The sequence below is a fragment of the Vanessa tameamea genome, chromosome 21 (assembly GCF_037043105.1).
Source record: "Vanessa tameamea isolate UH-Manoa-2023 chromosome 21, ilVanTame1 primary haplotype, whole genome shotgun sequence".
NCBI classification, from domain to species: Eukaryota; Metazoa; Arthropoda; class Insecta; order Lepidoptera; family Nymphalidae; genus Vanessa; species Vanessa tameamea.
In genome coordinates, this window is record NC_087329.1 from 7983150 (window position 1) to 8002881 (window position 19732).

Sequence of the window (19732 nt, forward strand, 5' to 3'; positions counted from 1 at the left end):
CATATATTGGAGGTAGGTATTGTTTAATTTGTAAAAAACGATTTTTTATTATATATATGTTTGGTCAAAATTACACTAAAATTTGCCGTAATGTTTTAAAACATAGATAATAGAAGAAGACGAGTGAAGTTGGGTCTGTCAAGTGAATTGTCAAACGAACCAATAAATGTCAAAATTTTGGTTCAGATTCATTCAATTTCAAATAACTTCTGGTTCTCTGCATACAAAAAATACACTGAACAAAATGTCTAAGAGAAGTAGTTTTCACAGAGCTCCGAAATTTAAGCCTGAAGTAAAAGCCGCCAATAACCGACCTAAATATTCGGTTACTATGTCCAGTAGGAAAGAGAAAGTTCAGGTTCTTCCTGAACCCATCAAGTCTGTGTCAGATAAGAAACTTTACAAGTAAGTTCGGATTTATTTACCATTTTCGAATTTAAAAAAAGTTCAAAATAAAAATGGTGTGAAGCCTTTTACACTATTTAAATTGTTTATTAAAATGTATTTTTTTTGGTTTTCAATTACTTTTTTTTAAAACTATAAAATTATGAAATGTTATTAGCATTTACATACTATACTACAATTTCTTAAAAGTAAATCAATTAAAAAGTCCTTTATTTTGTATTACATTTGTTTTCAATTAGCCAATAAAATAATAAGTAAATTTACTTTTGTGTTGTTGTGGTTTTTATTTCGTCAATTATGGTCTATGTACGTATATAAAAAATCTAGACAGTTTTTTTATTGATTATCCTAATAACTTTATTATAGCTTAACAATCAATTGTTTTATTTTATAAAGTAACTGTTCTTATTAATAAATTAATATTTACTCTTAAGAAAAGACTTAAGAAAGTACAAAATATAAATTTATAAAGCATAAATATATTTTGATGACCTCCTTGGTCGAGTAGTGTGTACACCGGTTTTCATGGGTAAGCCACTCCGAGGTCCCAGGTTCGATTCCCGGCCAAGTCGATGTAGAAAATGTTCATTAGTTTTCTATGTTGTCTTGGGTCTGGGTGTTTGTGGTACTGTTGTTACTTCTGATTTTCCATTACACAAGTGCTTTAGCTACTTATATTGGGATCAGAGTAATGTATGTGATGTTGTCCAATATTTATTTATTTATTTATTTATGTGGTTTAGTGTTAACTGATTAACCATCTATCTCTGTAACAATATATTTCATTTGCAATAAAAAGTAAGGCAGTAAAACGAGTGAGTTTTTTTGCATTTCTTTATGGTATTTATTGTATAAATTAGCAAATATTTTTTTAAGAGAATTATTTTGTATTCTTATTTGAATAAATTACATTTTGATAAGTTTTTCTCAACATTAAGTTTGATTCGTTAATCATTTTATATACTTATTTAAATTGTAACAAAGAATGTATATTTTAGGACAATTAGGTTGGAGAATGGTCTCACAGCACTTCTTATATCAGATCCAAGTCGGCAATTTATAGCTGATGAAAACAGTTCAAGTGAAGAAGAGTCAAGTGGTTCTGATGAGAGTTCCGGGGCGGAAAGTGACGGTAGCAAATCTGGTCAGTCAGCAGCCAGTGATCAACACGGCAGTAAAAAGCGCTCGGAGTTTGATGAGGAAAAACTAGTTAGTATATTTTATTATGTTTATAATTTTTTTTATAGTTAGCTTATATGAATAAAAATCTTAAAACAATAAACAAAAAATCTATATGGTAAAAGTTTTAATTCAAGTAACTTTATAATTGAATTAAAATAATATAAATTCTTAAGAAGTAACATTATTTAAATTACAGTTAAAAACACCTAAACTATATTTTTTTATAGTGTATTATAGTGTTTGTTAGTAACAAATCAGACCAATTTAGATCAAACTACTTACATTGAAGAGTTCCATTATCAATCTAACTAGTATATATATGTAATATAAAATAGCAATTTGATTGATTAACAAATTGATATTTCATTAACTTAATTATATATATTTCAAAATTTTGGAAGTGTAAAAGGTTAGAACCAAATTCTTAGATTTGTTTATTATTAGACTGACTTGTATAGTCTGTAAAAAGTAGATATGGTTAATTAATTTTACATGTGGCAATACAGATGTACAAAAAAAAATTTTTTTGTTTTTTCTATATACGGGTGAAACCTAGGTATCAATTGAAAAAGAAATATTAATTAGTACCATGACGGAACTCATATTCGAAAAATAAAAACCATGCAATTTCGAATTTTCCATGGTCACAAAAACATCGAACTGCTTGAAAACAAATGTTCACCGGTTTTATTAAAAAAAAATTCATTGCTATGTTATGAAATTGATTTATATATGGAATTCTATGTTGAATGAAAGTTATCGATCATCGGACTCGTATTAAAAATCGAGAATTTCATGGACAAAAATGTAATATTTTACCGAGATTTTGTTACCGCGTATATTTAATCGTGTTGCAATAATGACCATGATTTAAATAGTTCGTTTTATAGAAAAATAACCTTGTTTTAGTTCATGGCCGAATTTATTGTTATATCTGCGAACTTAACATTATACATTTCTAATTAACTAAACAAACTAAAAAAAGTCACAATGACACGATTTTTTAAGCATGAATTTACGTAACAATACAATTTTACGCCATATTTTGTTTAAAAAGCCCATTTTTTTACATGTATAGTTGTTGCATTTAAATATTCCAGTAGTTAAATTGCGTGGATCTCAATTCTCAAATCGCAAATCCGTGCAAGGTTTTACGGGTATAAGATTATCTCGGCAGTGACTAAAATCTAAAATTGTAGTAGAATCTAGCTACTTTCAGAGATACCCAGTATCCATACTGGTTATTATCTCCAAACCATCTCCTTAAAGTTTACGGACATTGTTTTCTTCAACATAAAATACTAACTGCTCGTCCGGACTTCGTCCGGGTGAAATAAGAATTTTATATACATCCCGACTGCAGTGTCATCTACCGGGTCGAATCTTAACCCATTCAAAAACACAAATAAAATGCATCGAAATCGGTCCAACCTTTAGGAGTTCTTTTACATACACACGTAAAGAAGATTTATACATATATAAACATTACCTGTACCTGCGGCTTTACTCGTTGATGTGTAGAAAAAAGAGGATTCTTAATTGCAATTTACTAAATTGTGACAATGTAACAAGTAGCTAATTTTAGAGAGCGTAAGTTACGGGCCGGCTAGAGTTCGGTGCTGCGGATGTATAAGAAAAAAAATGAAAAACGTAAACAAAAATAAAGTAAATTGTCATCGACAAACTCCGAACTAATGTATACTATTTGACATCAAAAATTTCGTTTAAAAAGGTTCATAATTTTGGCGGAAACTGTAGATGTAGTGACTTGCAGTTTACAATAAAATGAAATCAAAATGAAACCTGTCATAGGTATCGAAAATTCCTAAAATACCTTTTGATTAAACGCGAAGTGTCGCGGGAAACCCACTAGTCCTAAGTTAATATTATAAATGTGAAAGTATTTTTATTTGTTATGCTTTAACGACTAAACTACTCAATCGTTTATCATAAAACATCTGCCCCCACCACAAACACGGGCAGACCCACGGGCGAGAACAAGTGTGTAAAGATATAATATTTTTCTAGGAATATGCTTTTACAGTGTTCAATAAGTTAAATAAGTATTACGTGAGTCGTTTGTTACCTACAATTGAAATAGACCGAGACAACGTTGATGATGTTTGCGTTTTTTATCATCAATTCTGTAAATAAAACACGTATTATTGTGTAATGTAAACATTTAGTTCGACTAGACATTTATTTGTAATTATTTTATTATTAAACAGTTCTCGTTTATTGTATCGTTTTGATCGACACTATTTTTTTTTTTTTTTAATAAATGGAATGCCTTTATTATATAAGGTATTAATATTATCCCTATATACCCCCCCCCCCATAACGCTTGTGCTAGGATTGTTACTATAGCCTGAGGGATTAGGGGGAAATGCTACTAACATAACGGTAATGACACGTGCCCAATTTTATACTGATTCAAATTCGATAATTCTTCATAATAATCAATCGTAGCTTATAAATAAGGACTAATTGTATTTATTTGTATAGGTTATGTACGATCTCGTAATCGATATATAATATAATATTGCGATTCAACTTTGACCGAATCAAAAGTGAATCGTTGCGTTTGTAGAATAGGAAAACGTCTATGGTATATATTGTGTTTCGATTTGATTGCGATAAACTGTAAATTTGTTAGTAGTCTTGGGACTCAGGACTGGACTGTTACATCGTAAGACGACCCGTAATATTGTGCCATTGACGCCCATCGTCTGTACCATTTGTTTGAAGTCGATCTTAGGATCGATAATATGTAATTAAGTCATATTAAAAACTAAGAATAAAACTTAATAAATTGTACAGAGTAACACTTTTGAATTTATGTATTTTATTGGTAAGTACATTTTAGTTTAAAGAATTAAATAAATTAAAATGATACTAAAAAAATAGGAGATGATTTTTGACAGTTTAACTTTTAACTCACTAACTCTTTGGTTATAGCCTTATTACAATATTGGTAGGCGGCCGGACAAATGGGCCACGTGATGAGTGGTCACCACTGCCCATTGGGAATCTTGGGAACTCGGATGTTATGTCCCTCGGTACCTTCCCCAATAAGATTGTACGAAGACCTACCACCAAGTTGAGAGGAGCGTTGTATATAGGGATTGCAATCCGGAAAAACGGATCCGGTAATCCGGCGGATTCGGCTTCATTATACGTCTACCGGATCCGGTACCAATATACCGGATCCGGGGACCGGATCTTCGGTTATGATACTGAACTGATATTATTGGCATGAGCAAGAGTTATAGTCAAAGTAGGTAAGCTTATGAATTGTTATGAACAGCTGTGCTTCGCACATTAGCTATGATTAGCTATGGTCGATATTTTATATAAAAATAATGAAGAGAAGGCAGATGACCGCCTGGCAACAACACCAACAACATCAAATGAATCAGATACAGATGACGAAGACACAACAAATGATGATGAACGAGGACTTACAGTTACAATAACTGATCCTCGTCATCCTTATCTTTCTAAAGCAGAAGTAATTCTTAGATACAATGAGTTTCTTCAATAAGTGCGAAAAGTGGTAAAGCTTTTTAAAAGATTGTCTACTAAAAATGATATGTAACTGCAACCGTATGTGACAGATGAAATAGGTAAAGAATCTTTTGAACTGTACAACTTCTTTTTTCTTTATGACGTAATTAGTCGCAGGTTCGATGGAGTGATAGTTTCATTCAAATTTACATTTAACTCGAGAGATTGTTAGTTAGTTTGTTTGAATGAACAAACTCTCATATAAAATAAATACACGCGTGCGAAACCAGGCGAAGCAGCTAGTATTAATTTATATCAATCATAAGCATTTCTAATTAAAAATGAAATAACAATGATAATTAAGTTTATTTGTGATAAGAAATTTTAATTTCCCTATAATAACGTGCTAACGCTTCATACCTTTGACAGGATTGTCGGCATAGACGCAATATATTTAGAATGATGAAGAACAAGTTTGAACATATATCTAGAAAGCGCTGCAAGATATTGTTCAGACAACTTTCACTTGACACGGTATGAGGTGTTAACACCGATTAGCCAACTTTTACTACCGGCTTAATATTATAGTACCATATTAACATATCATTCGTTCTTTCATTCATTAAATTAGTAAATAAACAAAAAAAAAAAAACTAGATTTGTTTATGGTAAATGTAATGTAGTGCAAATATATTTTTGCATTATTTTTAAATCTATTATATAAATATATATATGTCGCTATTGTTTTTTATTTATTATAACTTTTAGATATGACATTATTAATCGCAGATAATTTATGCAAGTGTATATGGTATTTATAAAGTAGATTTTAATGTTGCCATCATGTTTAAATATAATTCAGATAAATGCTACTTCGTAAATAGCTTCGCCATATTTTAGGAACTACCAAAATAACACTTGTCTATGGAAACAGAAATAAATATACCTTAAAATGATATATTAACGCCTGTATCATAATCTTCGATTTAGTATGTAAATTAATATTAAAACAAAAAAGTTTTAATAAGAGTTTATTTAATACATATACCCAATAATGTTAGAATAAAGTGTAAACATTTTATTCGGTCTCAGTAATATTTTGAAAAAAAAGAAGACATGAATCGGTTAGGGAATTATAACTACAACCTTCGAGATTATTCTCGACGTTCTTTGTTTTATTTAAATTACGATGCGGTCAACCGCAGATATTTTGTTGCGATTTTCATAATAGATGCTTGTAGTAACGTTTCAACTACTTATTTTTTTTTGTTAAGTAATTGTAGAAATCCCCCATTTTAAGAATTATATCTTTTTACTCCCTCGAATTAAGCTTGTATTAGGAGCGGGGACGAGAGTAGCCCAAGGGGTCAGGATCGAACCTGCGACGTTTTACGTCGCTAGGCGGCCCATAAATCATTGCGCTATTGTAGCTCTTTTTGCATTATAATAGGTTCTGCGTAGTTGGCTGGTCCCCTTGAGATTAGCCGCCGCATCATCATAAACATATCTTCAATTCAATCTGTAGTTTTAGACATTGTTTATATCGCCAACGTCACGTAAATGAAAATAAATATAAATTCTAAATTATCGACATTAAGAAAATTAATGCGAAGGTAAATAAAAATCATTTATAAGACATTTCATGTTCAGGAATTGGAATTAAAGATTTAATCGAAATTTTCATTTTACTGCAGTTACGCCTGCCTGTTTCAAAATACTTTTGACTGGATGATTTCGAATACTCACTTAACATTATAGTTGTAGGGAATTGTGTAGGTAGGTATCATCCATTTATCAATGAATATACATAGGGCGAAACGGTAATAGTTTTCATTACTGCATTCGCGTTTCAGCGGTTTGGGATTTAGTGAATATGGACAAGTCATAACATATTAACGATCTCATAAACGCCGGTGTATTGATACTGGCAATATCTATCGAAGTCACTTTTTGTAAAGTATATTTATACATTCGTATTTGCATTGATATCAATTTTAAAATTCGTAACGACACGTTATCAATGAGAAACTTATGTTGTCTTATTTACAGGCGGCATGTGCGCTCTCTGTAGGAGTGGGCAGCTACAGCGATCCCCCCGAAATTCAAGGCCTCGCTCACTTCGTTGAACATATGGTCTTCATGGGCAGTGAGAAGTATCCTAAGGAGAATGAGTTTGACTCTTTCATTAAGGTAAATAGAATGTAATTCAATTATTAAAATAACCTTTCTTATATCGTAGACACACATTCAAATTTTTTTAATCTTTTTATTATTTATAATAATGTTTTCTCTCCTACATTATAGACTTTACAGTTTAAATGCGTCTTAACCCTTAGTACAGTTGTGTGTGGGAGACAGGAGCCCGTACTAGGTTGCCCTGTACTAAGGGTCTCCTGGCTCCCCCACTAGGATATCAACTATTTATTTATTTAATTTTAAATTAAATAGGAGGAAGATCAAACATGACAAATACATTATCAATTATTAAAAAAACAAATAAACTTAAAATTGTGTGTGCGTGCGTGTGTGCTTGTGCGCGAGTGCGCGTGTGCGCGGGTGCGTGCGTGCGTGCGTGCGTGCGTGTGTGTGTTTGTTGGTGCTTGCGGTTTTCAGTTATCATTGGCCATTACATTCATATTTAGAGCGAATCCGTTATTTTTTTCTTACATGAAAATTTAATTAAATTTGAAATTGTAAGTAATTTATTAATCTTATTATACAGCCTTCCTACTTTGAAATCATTAAAAATTTTTGGGCAAAAAAAGTTTTAAATCTTTTATTTTAAATATTAAACGTAAGATACAGATATTTTGATTGTTTATTTTCTATTAGAAAAAAGGCGGCTCCGATAATGCTTCAACTGACTGCGAAATTACAACGTTCTACTTCGAGATTCAAGAGAAGCACCTGCCCCAAGCTATGGATATTTTCAGCCAGTTTTTCGTCAGTCCGCTGATGAAGAAGGAGGCCATGCAGCGGGAACGAGAGGCTATACAGTCAGGTATGTGACTTGATTATCGGTGAATATTATTTTGTGATTTGCTAAATAATAATTATTAATATTTTACTTTTTCCTCCTACAAAGTACAAATCTGTCTTTAGTAATTTGTTGGATAAACATAATCTTCGTTTTTTTATTATTTGTTTAGATTGATCTCTAGATATCAATAAGGACTTGGTTGTAGGGCTTCGTGCAAGCTCGTCTGGGTAGGTACCACCCACTCATCAGATGTTCTACCGCCAAACAGCAGTACTCAGTATTGTTGTGTTCCGGTTTGAAGGATGTGTGAGCCAGTTTAACTACAGGCACAAGGGACGTAACATCTTAGTTCCCAAGGTTGGTGGCGCATTGATGATGTAAGGAAATGGTTAATATTTTTTACAGCGCCATTGTCTATGGGCGGTGGTGACCACTTACTATGAGGTGGCCCATTTGCTTGTCCGCCTAACGATATCATAAAAAAAAATAAGGAGCTTTTCAAATACCGATACGATTATTTATAGTACCGTAATCAATTTATTTCTAATCGCGCAGTGTGTTTTTGTCTTGAACTACTTCTGCTCCAAGCCATATCCTCCGGTACAACCGTCCCTTCACAAGGCACGCAATATTTTAGGCCGTACCGATTACGCAACGTGCTCTCGTCAATTCGCACCTCGGGCTTTCGCTCTGACCTTCATCGACTCAAAAGCGTAATCGATACGTGACGGCTCGCCAGAGTTCGCGATCGCGGCGCCGTCGGACTCGAACCGCAAGGACCAGCTGCTGTCGAGCACGTTCCCGGCGGGGCACCCGGCGCGCACGTTCACGTGGGGCGACCTGCGCAGCCTGCGCGAGCGCGTGGCGGGCGACGAGCGCCTGCACGCCGCCGCGCACCGCTTCCGCGCGCGCCACTACAGCGCGCACCGCATGACGGTCGCCGTGCAGGTGACCCGTCTGCCCGTCCGCCTATCTGTGACTGAAAAAAACGTGTCATTTTTCTGGTTTTCATTTAAACTCAGTAGTTTTAGCGAGCAGTAATCCATAGAAGTTTCTGTAATTCATTTAAAAAATAAAAGTCAAAATTAAAAGACAATTATAGAAGATCATTAAATACTAACGGATGAAATTACTTAAACCATGATAAAAACTAATCCATCCATATCCATCGATTCGTTTAAAAAAAAACACAAGCTGACGAATTGAAAGAAGCAAAAAGTGACTGTATTGTGTACTATGTAACAATAAAAATATTAAAATTCTTTCCAGGCTCGTATGGAATTATCAGCTTTAGAACAGTACGTCGTGAACACGTTCGGACAGATACCCACGAACAAGTTGCCGTCCGATGACTTCTCCGAGTTCGCCTTCAAACCCGAAATGGTTTCTCCGGAATTCAAAAGTCTCTACTACATAAAACCCGTCAGTGATACGACTGAGGTAATAATAATTGAAACATTTATCGGTTTCGGATATGATCAGTTTCAGATACGGTATCGAACATTAGATTATTTAGAAATTTTAAAAGAAAAATTTCAAGATAAAAGCCTACAAAGGGGGGCACCCTTTGTAGGCTTTTATTTTAATTATAATCAAAAAATAAAAACGAATCGCTTTAAAAGACAATGAGCTACTTTCTATAATTGTAACAGTATGCGAAAATGAAATTATTATATGTATTTTTTTAATGGCGACGTATAGATTTTTATTTCGGATATCCGATAGTTTCGGTTACGGATACGGAGCTCCATAACATCCCTGGACTATGTACCAATCGTGTAGCGATAAGTTGAACAGCGCCATCTACCGGCAAATAAATATCTTATAGTTTATTTCAATGGCAGGAAGAGGTGAGATAAACAAACCTCAGATATAAATATTCTATATTATTTACCAATAGTTAAACAGTGTTAATAAGTAAAAATGTAATTTTAATCGTTCATATGTAATTAAAATATTATATACTTTAATAGGCTATTTGAGTGGTTTTTAAAATAGATTTTATTTTATTTAGTAGAGGTTAAGGAGCCCAGTAAAAGTTGTTTTTTTTTAATTCTAGTACATATTTACTGAAAAATATCAAATTATAAATTCCATATTTAAATAGCGCGCGAAAACGCTACTTTGACAATATGGCGCTGCAATGGGATCGGTGACGTGACTTGCCTGTATTGTAATCTGTGGCACATTAATTCACATACAATGCAATGCAATGCAAACGAGGTTAACAAGCAAGTGACGTCTTCATAAACCTGACCAATCAGGAACGTTTTGTGTCACGTGACAAACGTTTAAAAAAATGCATTTTTATTTATGGATTTTTGAATAAATTAATTATTATTTTCAATATTCGTTGATAAATAACCATTTTTAAACTCATAATATATACTGATTACAATAATTGACACTTTATTTTTCGCATCGTCAAATAGCATATTGGTATATTCTCTGTAGCTTCACTTGAGCAAACCTGCAAAACTAAAAAGGTCATCTCTCTAAGTGCCTTCTTCAATTAAGTATATTAAGAAGTTTTAAAAGTATTTTAAACTTTAATTACCTGGCTATAGAGTTATTTATACTTTGCAGGTACACTTAACGTGGTGCATGCGTTCGTTGATTTCCGAGTATGAATCAAAACCACATCAGTATATATCGTACTTACTGGGTCATGAAGGCAAGGGCAGCTTACTCTCCTATCTAAAGAACAGGTAATATATATTTTTAATTTAACATAGATAGACTTACATCTGTCAACTCATGGTAAGTGATCGCCACCGCCCATAGACATAAACACTAAACAATTTTAATCATCACTCGTCAATACATCACTAACCTTGAGAATTAAGACTGTATTTATTTTCGGTTAAGCAGAAAAGTATTAAAATAAAAAATAAACCTTTAGTTCCCATAACAATAACAAATCTATTTGTAAAATTATTGTATCGTTGACATTATGTTGTTTTCAGGATATGGGCGCTTGGTATATACACGGGTAATTCAGAGAGTGGGATCGACTATACATCGATGTACAGTCTCTTCTCGATACAGGTCGTGCTCACTAAGGATGGACTGGAACACGTTGACGAGGTATGAGACCACGTTTCTAGCATAACTTGACTGACGTTGTCTTGCCTTTTATAAATGCGAAGGTGATATCGTTTTTTTTCATTGTTACGATATTAACTCAACAGTTCGTTATGGTGGTAGGGCTCTGTAAAAACCCGCCTGGGTTGGTACCACCCACTCATCATTTATTCTACTGCCAAACACTTTGTATTGGTATGTACTGATATAATGGGTGAGTGAGCAAGTGTACCTACAGGCATGTCTCTTGACTTAACATTTTAGCTCCCAGGGTCGTGAACGCCTTGGAGATGTAAAGAATGGTTAATATAAATAAATAAATAATAAATAAATATTGGCCAACATCACATATATTACTCTGATCCCAATGTAAGTAGCTAAAGCACTTGTGTTATGGAAATCAGAAGTAACGACGGTACCACAAACACCCAGACCCAAGACAACATAATAAACTAATGAACTTTTTCTACATCGACTCGGCCGGGAATCGAACCCGGGACCTCGGAGTGACGTACCCATGAAAACCCGTGTTCACACTACTCGACCACGGAGGTCGTCCTCCTTAGTATAAAATGATATATAATATATCATACAGCGCTCATTCCTAGAGGGTGGTGACCACTTACCAACAGGCCCATTTTACCGTCCGAGTTTACAAAAAAATGGATACCCCTTATCAGGAGGTATAGAATAATAAATAGTGCCTTAAACTATCCTCATCGTTTCTAATATGCCCAATATGCTTCCAGGTTCTAGAAGCGATATTCTCATATATCAATATGTTGAAGAAAATCGGTCCATCGGAACGTATATACAAAGAATTAAAGGTAAGTAACATAATTAGTAATAGCTAATAATAACCCTCTGCTGAGATTAGCCTCTATACTTAAGATTTGGTGATTATTTCACCATGCAGCTCCAATATGGCTTCGAACACGACCGATAGTTACTTGATGGTCTTTCTGCAAGCTCATCACACCAACCACCATCAAGTAACAGTTCTGTAGCGTGTGTCAACAAAGTTATTGTTTCTCTTTTGTATAATTAATATATACGATTTAAATAAACAATATGTATAAATATATGTATTTCAAAAAGAAAGAATATGAAAGTAACATAAGACTTATAGTCAATATATAAATAGTATTAAAGACGTGTTTCATATGTAACCTTTTTTATTTATCGATCGCAGACGATAGAAGAGACCAGTTTCCGTTTCGAGGCGGAGTCGCAGCCGGCTGACTACGTGGAGTCGTTGGCTGAGAACATGCACTTCTTCCCCCCCGAGCACTACATATCCGGGGATAAGTTGTACTACAAGTTCGAACCTCAGGTATTTTGCTGGCCTGAAATGTGAAATCTGACTAACAGCAATGTTTGGGCAATTTTTTTGCATGGTAACATTCAATTTGTATTTTTTTTGTTCAAAGTCTGATGTCCTGAGACAAATAAAAATACAACTTAAATTGTCAGTATTGGAAATTGTCAACATTTCCCAGGCATGTACCCAAACAAAATATAAAAGTCTAAAAAATAAGTAACCAACTACTCATCTGATATTGTAGTGCCAACTGGCAATACTTATTATTGGTGCGTTCCAGTTTGAAGTGTGAGTGACCCAGTTTAACTGCAGCCGCAAAAGACAAAACATCTTATCTCCCAAGGTTGGTGTCTTATAAGAAATATTAACTTCCTACATTACTATGTAAGGAATGGTTCAATATTTCCTACAGCGCCAATGTCTCCCTTACCATCAGGAGGCCCATTTGCTCGTACGCCTACCTATGACATAAAACCATACTAACTCATGAAGGGAATTTTAAATAGTAAATATAATAATCACTTGGCGGCAGAGAATCACGGAGTTGTTGGATTGTATGAGTGCGGATATGGTCAACATCATGATCCTGTCCAACAAGCACTCCACGCCCATACACTACGATGCCAAGGAGGAGTGGTTCGGCACCGAATACAAGAAAATAGGTAATTGTTAAATACTAATACTACTACTGTATAAGGAACAAACACAAATTTATTACTCCTGTTACTCGACTGCATAGAGTCGGTAACTCTTTTGTGTTGCAATATATACGGTTTTCCAACAGGATCCCAGGGAGCGCTCAAAATGCCTCTGAAGCCAATATAAAAAAAAAAGCGGTTAAAGTATGCTTGTGTGCAAAACGTTATTATAAAATTAGATAGTTCATGGTTTATAGCACAACTTGGAAATGAAAAAATCTTTTTGATATTGAAAATATGTAAAAAAAATACCGAGTTACTTTATTTTTAACTCAGGTCACAGTATTTTTATTTTTTCGAACCGTTAGTAGTGTTTAATTTGACAATCAATAATTCATTGCAATGCTTCTATATTGAAAAAGGTTACATCAAAATCGGTTCAGCGGATTAAGTGTGAACCGGTAATAGACAGAATTACTTTCGCATATATAATAATAATAATTTATTTTATTTTTTTATTTTATTTCACACACAGAAAACATCTATAAAACTATTACATGATTGCACTATGAGTAAAGACTTAATGTGTAATATAATATGGTCATCAAAAGAAAAACAGGTCAAGTACTGGCTATCCTAGCTAGGCTAAAATTAACTAGCCTGTGTTAAGGATAATCAGTCCTCTCCCCGAAAGTTGTGATAATTAAAATACATTAGAGATCTATCGCCTGGGTATTACAAAACGTATCTTATATATAATATGAGTATAGATTTGTTACTTTTTTTTTTTAGAAAAACCAAAAGCATGGCTAGACAAATGGTTGAACGTCGAGCCGTACAAAGATTTCCACTTGCCGGAGAAGAACATATATATCACAACAAACTTCGACCTCGTCCCTCCCGCCCCTCCGTACCTCGAGGAAGCCGAGAAACTGGGGGTCGACCTCAAGAACAGTTCCGTAAAAGATATACACAAGAAGGTTTCTTCGAGCGAGAGGGACACGAAAGTGCTGACGCAAGGGGAGTTGATGGCTACCGTTAATAACTTTAGGTAAAGCGAATTTTGTTTTCATATTATAGTAAATATAATTGTGGTTGTGTTTATTAATATTTTTCGAATATCGAATTTCGAATATCGAATGCGGGTTGGTGAAAACTGGCAGAATTTCGTTGAAATTAGACACATGCGGGTTCCTCACGATGTTTTCCTTCACCGTCGAGCACGAGATGAATCATGAACCCAAATGAAACACGTAAAAATTCAGCGGTTCTTGCCTGGGTTTGAACCCGCAATCATCGGTTCAGATTCACGCGTTCTAACCACTGGGCCATCTCAACTTAACGATCATATTTAATAAGTAACGCTTCGTCGGCCACGTTCGTTAGCCCAGACCATATGTCAGATCCTAATATAACAAAGGTATATATCTGCATTCCAGGTTAGACCAGCCCAACCTGCTGCGCAAGAACCGTCACATGGAGCTGTGGTACAAGCCCGACTTCAAGTTCCGGCTGCCGACCGCGCTGCTCTACTTCTACTTCATCACCCCGCTCAGCCTGCGCTCGCCGCGGGAGTTAGTACTCTTGCTGTTTATCTTTGCATCTTATGCAGAGAATCTCTTCAAGAAATTTACAAGATTATTTCCCACTAAAATACCTGTGATGGCCTTTCTTAGCTCTGTAATGCATCCGCTGCCCCTCCCGTACCGTTATCACATCAGGTGAAGTCCATCTCTTAGTTCACTCGCACCAATGCTACCTGTCTTATCTACGGTGTCAATGATAAAAACAGACATTCAAATTTTTAATAATTCAATATAATCTTCCAGGGCGTGTCTCATTGATCTTTGGACTGATGTCATGCAACAAGGACTGAAGGTAATTTCGTTTGTTCTAGTTTAACTTTACATATAAGTTTTAACCTTCTGTATGATGAAATTACATCTTTTGAATGAAGTGATGGAAGCTGTAATCGAGTAAAAAACACCATATTTTAAATTATAGGTCCATACTTAGGTAATCTTTGCTCTTATTATGCGTTCTAATTAATATTATATTGTTATCGTTATGAAATTTTGCATATACGTTGTCAGGGGTACAGATAAGGAATTACAGTATTTAACGACTGACCCCCCCCCCAAATACGTGGATGGAAATTTGTAGATTATAATTGCACGACGCTTAAGAAATGTAAAAGAAACTCGAAACTCTTGTTATTATAAATTATTAATTTTATATGTTATTTTTATTTTCATTAAAGGATTATAAAGTATATTTTTCTATAGGAAGAAGTGTATCCTGCGAACATGGCGGATCTGGCGCATTCGTTATATGTTTCCGATAAAGGGTTCACGTTGAAAGTTAGTGGCTACAATCAAAATTTACATGTGAGTACTTCTTTATATATTTTAGAGTACATGAGCTCAAATGTAAAGTAATCATAAACGAACACTGGTTCCTGTGTCTGTGGTCTATATTTAATTAACTGTCCAGACTTTATTTAAGAATTATATTATACACCTCGGACCCGATCGCAGCACCACATGACGGGTCCAATCTAAAACATTCAAGATATGATGAGTTTCATTAAAATCAGCCCAGCCGCCTGGGAGGACATCGGTGACGTGTATGTCACGGTACAGAGTACAGAAGAATTATATACATAAAAATTTGTTAATTCATCATATGACTCAGTAAAATGAAACCGCGCCCGCCCGCAGCTGCTGGTGGCGCTGGTGGGCCGCTCGGTGCGCGCCGGCGCGCGCTCGCTGCCGCGCGCGCTGTTCGACGCCGTGCGCGACGTGCGCGCGCGCACCTACCACAACGTGCTCATCAAGCCGCACAAGCTCGCCAAGTACGCGCGCACACGCACACACACTGCCCGGCCTTCGTACCTCCCGAGGGCTCTGCCCCCCCCAATTGCTATGCCTCCCGACGGGTGAAGGGCGAGCGGGGCTATATATATAGCCCCGGATAAGTAAATATCCGTAGTACCGGGGGATTACCTGCTTCAGAGGTTGAATTCGTTTTGAAACAAAGCACCATTCGTCACCAAGTAGAGTAGACATATTGTTTAAATTGATTACGGACTCGTATTTTTCTTAACCGAACGATCCTTTGATTCAGAAATAATAAATTTAATGACGCCATCTATTGATAAATTAAGAATCAAAATATAATTATATTGAATTGCGAGCGTACAGAGAATCGGCCATTCACTTAGACGTGTGTTAAAGCTGACCCTATGTTACTTTTAAAGTATTTGTATTTGATTAATTATTTATAACATGTACCGTTACATGCTCCGCCTTAAAGTAGCCTTCACCTAAATTTTCCATTGTTTATTATTATATTTTTAGTCTCATTGTTGTACAATGTAAGTTATTTGTATTGTAAGACATTTTTAACTATATTATTCAATACAAGTTTATACAGATGATAAAAAAACCTGGAGTTAATACTTGCAGGATATATTACATACATATATAATTGTATTTAACAAACATGACTGTATTTTTAAATGTTAAAAAAGAGTAACTACTGAGTTTCATCTCGGTAGAATCTAGATTCCGAACCGTTGGTACCTTCACTTAATATAGTTTGTTAAATGATGATTCAAAAGTCTTGTAAAAGCCTACTTGAATCGAGTATATTTTGATTTTGTATATACAGTGATTTATTTAATACATTTGCAGGGATATTCGAATGAATATTTTACTAGAGCCGTACATTTCACCACGAGATAAAGCTGCGGCAATACACAATATTACATTGGCGGATCTGCAAGATTTCAGCGAAAGATTGCTAGACAAACTTTACTTACAGGTGGGAACTTTTACTTCTTTCGGTATTATTATCGATTTTTATTTAAATTTCGAATAATTAATAACCATTTTTCTTTCTAGGTACTGGTACAGGGAAATATGCCATGGCACGAAGCTATTAAAATATCAGAAAACGTTTTGGATACAATTAAATGGGAACCGTTGGCAGAGAACGAATTCCCCGAAGTGAGAATATTTATAATTATTGTATTGCATAGTGATCATAGATTGAGTGATTGTTTATCTATACTAATCCCCCGGTCGTCGCCAGGTGAAGGTGCACCGGCTGCCCCTCGGCGAGCGCAAGATTCGCGTGCGGAGCCTGAACCCCTCGTCCACCAACAGCATCGTCACCAACTACTACCAGGGAGACGCCACCACGCCCAAGCACACCGCGGCGCTGGAGGTGCTGATGGTGGGTGTCCGTCTCGCATATCGGTGCTTTTAGATTAATCTTTTTAAGGGACTTTTATAAAATCAAAATATATTTTATTCAAATAGGATCTTACAACCACTTGGAATCGTCATTTTACAAAGTTAATTTTAATATCAAAGTACTCAGTAGTTAATATTATACATTCGAAAATAATTTACCCGTAATAATCATGTACGATTATTAACACTGAGCTTTTCTATTATTTATATATTCACGTACACTATAATGTGCCTCATGTATGTATATTTTTCAAAGAATCGATTGTTTTTTTACATTAAAAAAATAATCCATTTTTGCTAGAGTAGATGCTGATGGAGGAGCCGGTGTTCGACGTTCTAAGGACCAAAGAGCAACTCGGCTACAGCGTCTTCAGCATGATGAGGTACACCTTCGGCGTGCTAGGATTTTCCGTAACGGTCAACACGCAAGTCGACAAATTCAGGTAAGATTCAGGAACAAAAGAATGAAAACGATCCTTATTCCAAACGAGACGAAAAGACGAAGTCACTAGTACACTTAGAGAAGTAATATAAATATACAAGTACAAGAGTATGACGCGCTCGCTCCGTCCGCAGCGTGGCGCACGTGGAGCAGCGCGTGGAGGCGTTCCTGAAGAAGTTCGCGCGCGACACGCGGCGCGGCGGGGAGCGCGCGCTGGCGGCGGCCAGACATGCGCTCACGCAGCTCAAGCACACCACCGACTACGAGCTCAAGGAGGAGGTGGGTCTTTGGCAGTTAGCTCACTTCGGTTGCTGAAGGATGAGATGAAAGTAACTAAATATTTTTTTATCCTTTAAGGTCGAGAGAAATTGGCGCGAGATAGTTAGTCGGGAGTATCAATTTCAGCGACTGTTTATAGAGGTGTGTTTTTAACATTTTATGTATCGATGTAAGTATTTAGTCTCGGTGGTTAAATAAAGTTCTGAAATAAAAGTGATTTGAATAAAATTTCAGGCCGAGGCGATTGAACAAATTAGACTAGCGGATATAAAAAGTTGGATCGACGATCACTTCAGTAGTGGGAATAAGTCACATTTTAGAAAATTGTCTATACAGGTAAAAATTAAACTTTTATTTAATCATATTAAAGTTTAAAATGAGTCTTTTGATATACTGTTAATGGATACAGATTCATTGGTCTTTTGGATATAAGGTTGCAGATCAAACCCAGTTGCGTTGCAAAAGTTTGAATTTGTCTATCAAATTCTCACTAGCAGACAAGTGACAGTACGACATGAAAAAATAAGCTATAAAAAAAAAAAAAAAAGAGGTCGATTATGAATCGATTCTCTAAACGTGCGGACAATGCCTGTGAGTTAAAAGGCTCGAAGTTTGTTCGTTAGCAGTTAAAACTAACGTGCGTCGGAAAAAGATCGAGGTACTTAGTTCTGAGTCTGACCTTATTCCGGTCGTGTCTAACTGATGTCCTATCGAATTATGATTGTGTGTAATGTGTATCTAAGTGCTCCTGTATTTGCACACTCACATTAAAATTGATGACTTTAATAGGTCACGTGTAGTTGGCTATTTTGTTTAGAGTGGTCGGATTGGTCAAAAACACCATCAATTTTATTGAATATGGGACTAAATAAATATCAAATAAATTTTCTATCCTAATATATGTAATAATCCTAAATGTATGTATAGTTTTCTGTTCATTTATATTTCTCTGAACACTTTTAGACGGGTATTATTACAAAATTTTATTTATTTTATTACTATGAGTGACTTAAACCTTACAAATGTTTTTTAACTAACTCCATTCATCTAAAGAGAGTCGATATTTTGCACAGATTAAATAACCATTTTTTTTTTTAAATATATTTCCAGATAGTGGGAAATAAGCCTAAAGATGAGAATGAAATAAGTGACGAAAAGCCAAAAAATTTAACGCTTTATTATATGGAAGGAAATGAAGATAGTGTGGAGAACTCCGCCGATGGGACCGATGCGGACTTTATAAAAGACATTGATAACTTCAAAAAAGATCTACCAATTATCGATGTTCCTAAAGTCGAATTAGCTCAATGTTAATATAATAGGGCCTAAAAAGTTTTTATGTAGACAAAAATTTGACCAACTAAGTTACTTACGGTGTTGCTACTTACATAAATATACATTATTTATATATTTATCAAATGACTAACCATTTTTATACAATTGTATAGAATGTTATATGAAATCCTCTCATAATATATCGTTATTGTACTGTGCATAAAATACAACAATAAAAATGGACTATTTCATAGAAATTAGAAATAATTTCTCAGAAATTAAAATAAAGGTACCCATAATAAATTGTCAATTTTTATTTTAACGTATCAATTTCAGATCAGTGAATTGTTTTTTGACGAA

General features: G+C 34.9%; 1 protein-coding gene across 1 annotated transcript; it reads left to right on the top strand.

Annotated features, from left to right (window-relative positions):
- Positions 1–137: 137 nt before the first annotated feature.
- On the top strand, positions 138–19675 carry LOC113395641 (nardilysin-like). Its single transcript, XM_026633284.2, has 24 exons — positions 138–405; positions 1404–1614; positions 7144–7284; positions 7927–8095; positions 8814–9022; positions 9344–9514; positions 10661–10782; positions 11041–11161; positions 11908–11985; positions 12351–12491; positions 13012–13141; positions 13910–14168; positions 14557–14691; positions 14947–14995; positions 15403–15504; positions 15838–15971; positions 16813–16942; positions 17023–17127; positions 17213–17356; positions 17683–17819; positions 17953–18097; positions 18176–18238; positions 18332–18433; positions 19208–19675. The coding sequence occupies exons 1-24, from the start codon at positions 167–169 to the stop codon at positions 19409–19411; spliced, it is 3441 nt and encodes a 1146-aa protein (XP_026489069.2). The 5' UTR covers positions 138–166; the 3' UTR covers positions 19412–19675.
- The last annotated feature ends 57 nt before the right edge of the window (positions 19676–19732 follow it).

Coding starts and splice junctions, on each gene's coding strand:
- LOC113395641 (XM_026633284.2), top strand. CDS start 167: ATGTCAAAATTTTGGTTCAGATTCATTCAATTTCAAATAACTTCTGGT. Junction 406..1,403: donor TCAGATAAGAAACTTTACAA/GTAAGTTCGGAT, acceptor TGTATATTTTAG/GACAATTAGGTTGGAGAATG. Junction 15,505..15,837: donor GCTACAATCAAAATTTACAT/GTGAGTACTTCT, acceptor GCCCGCCCGCAG/CTGCTGGTGGCGCTGGTGGG.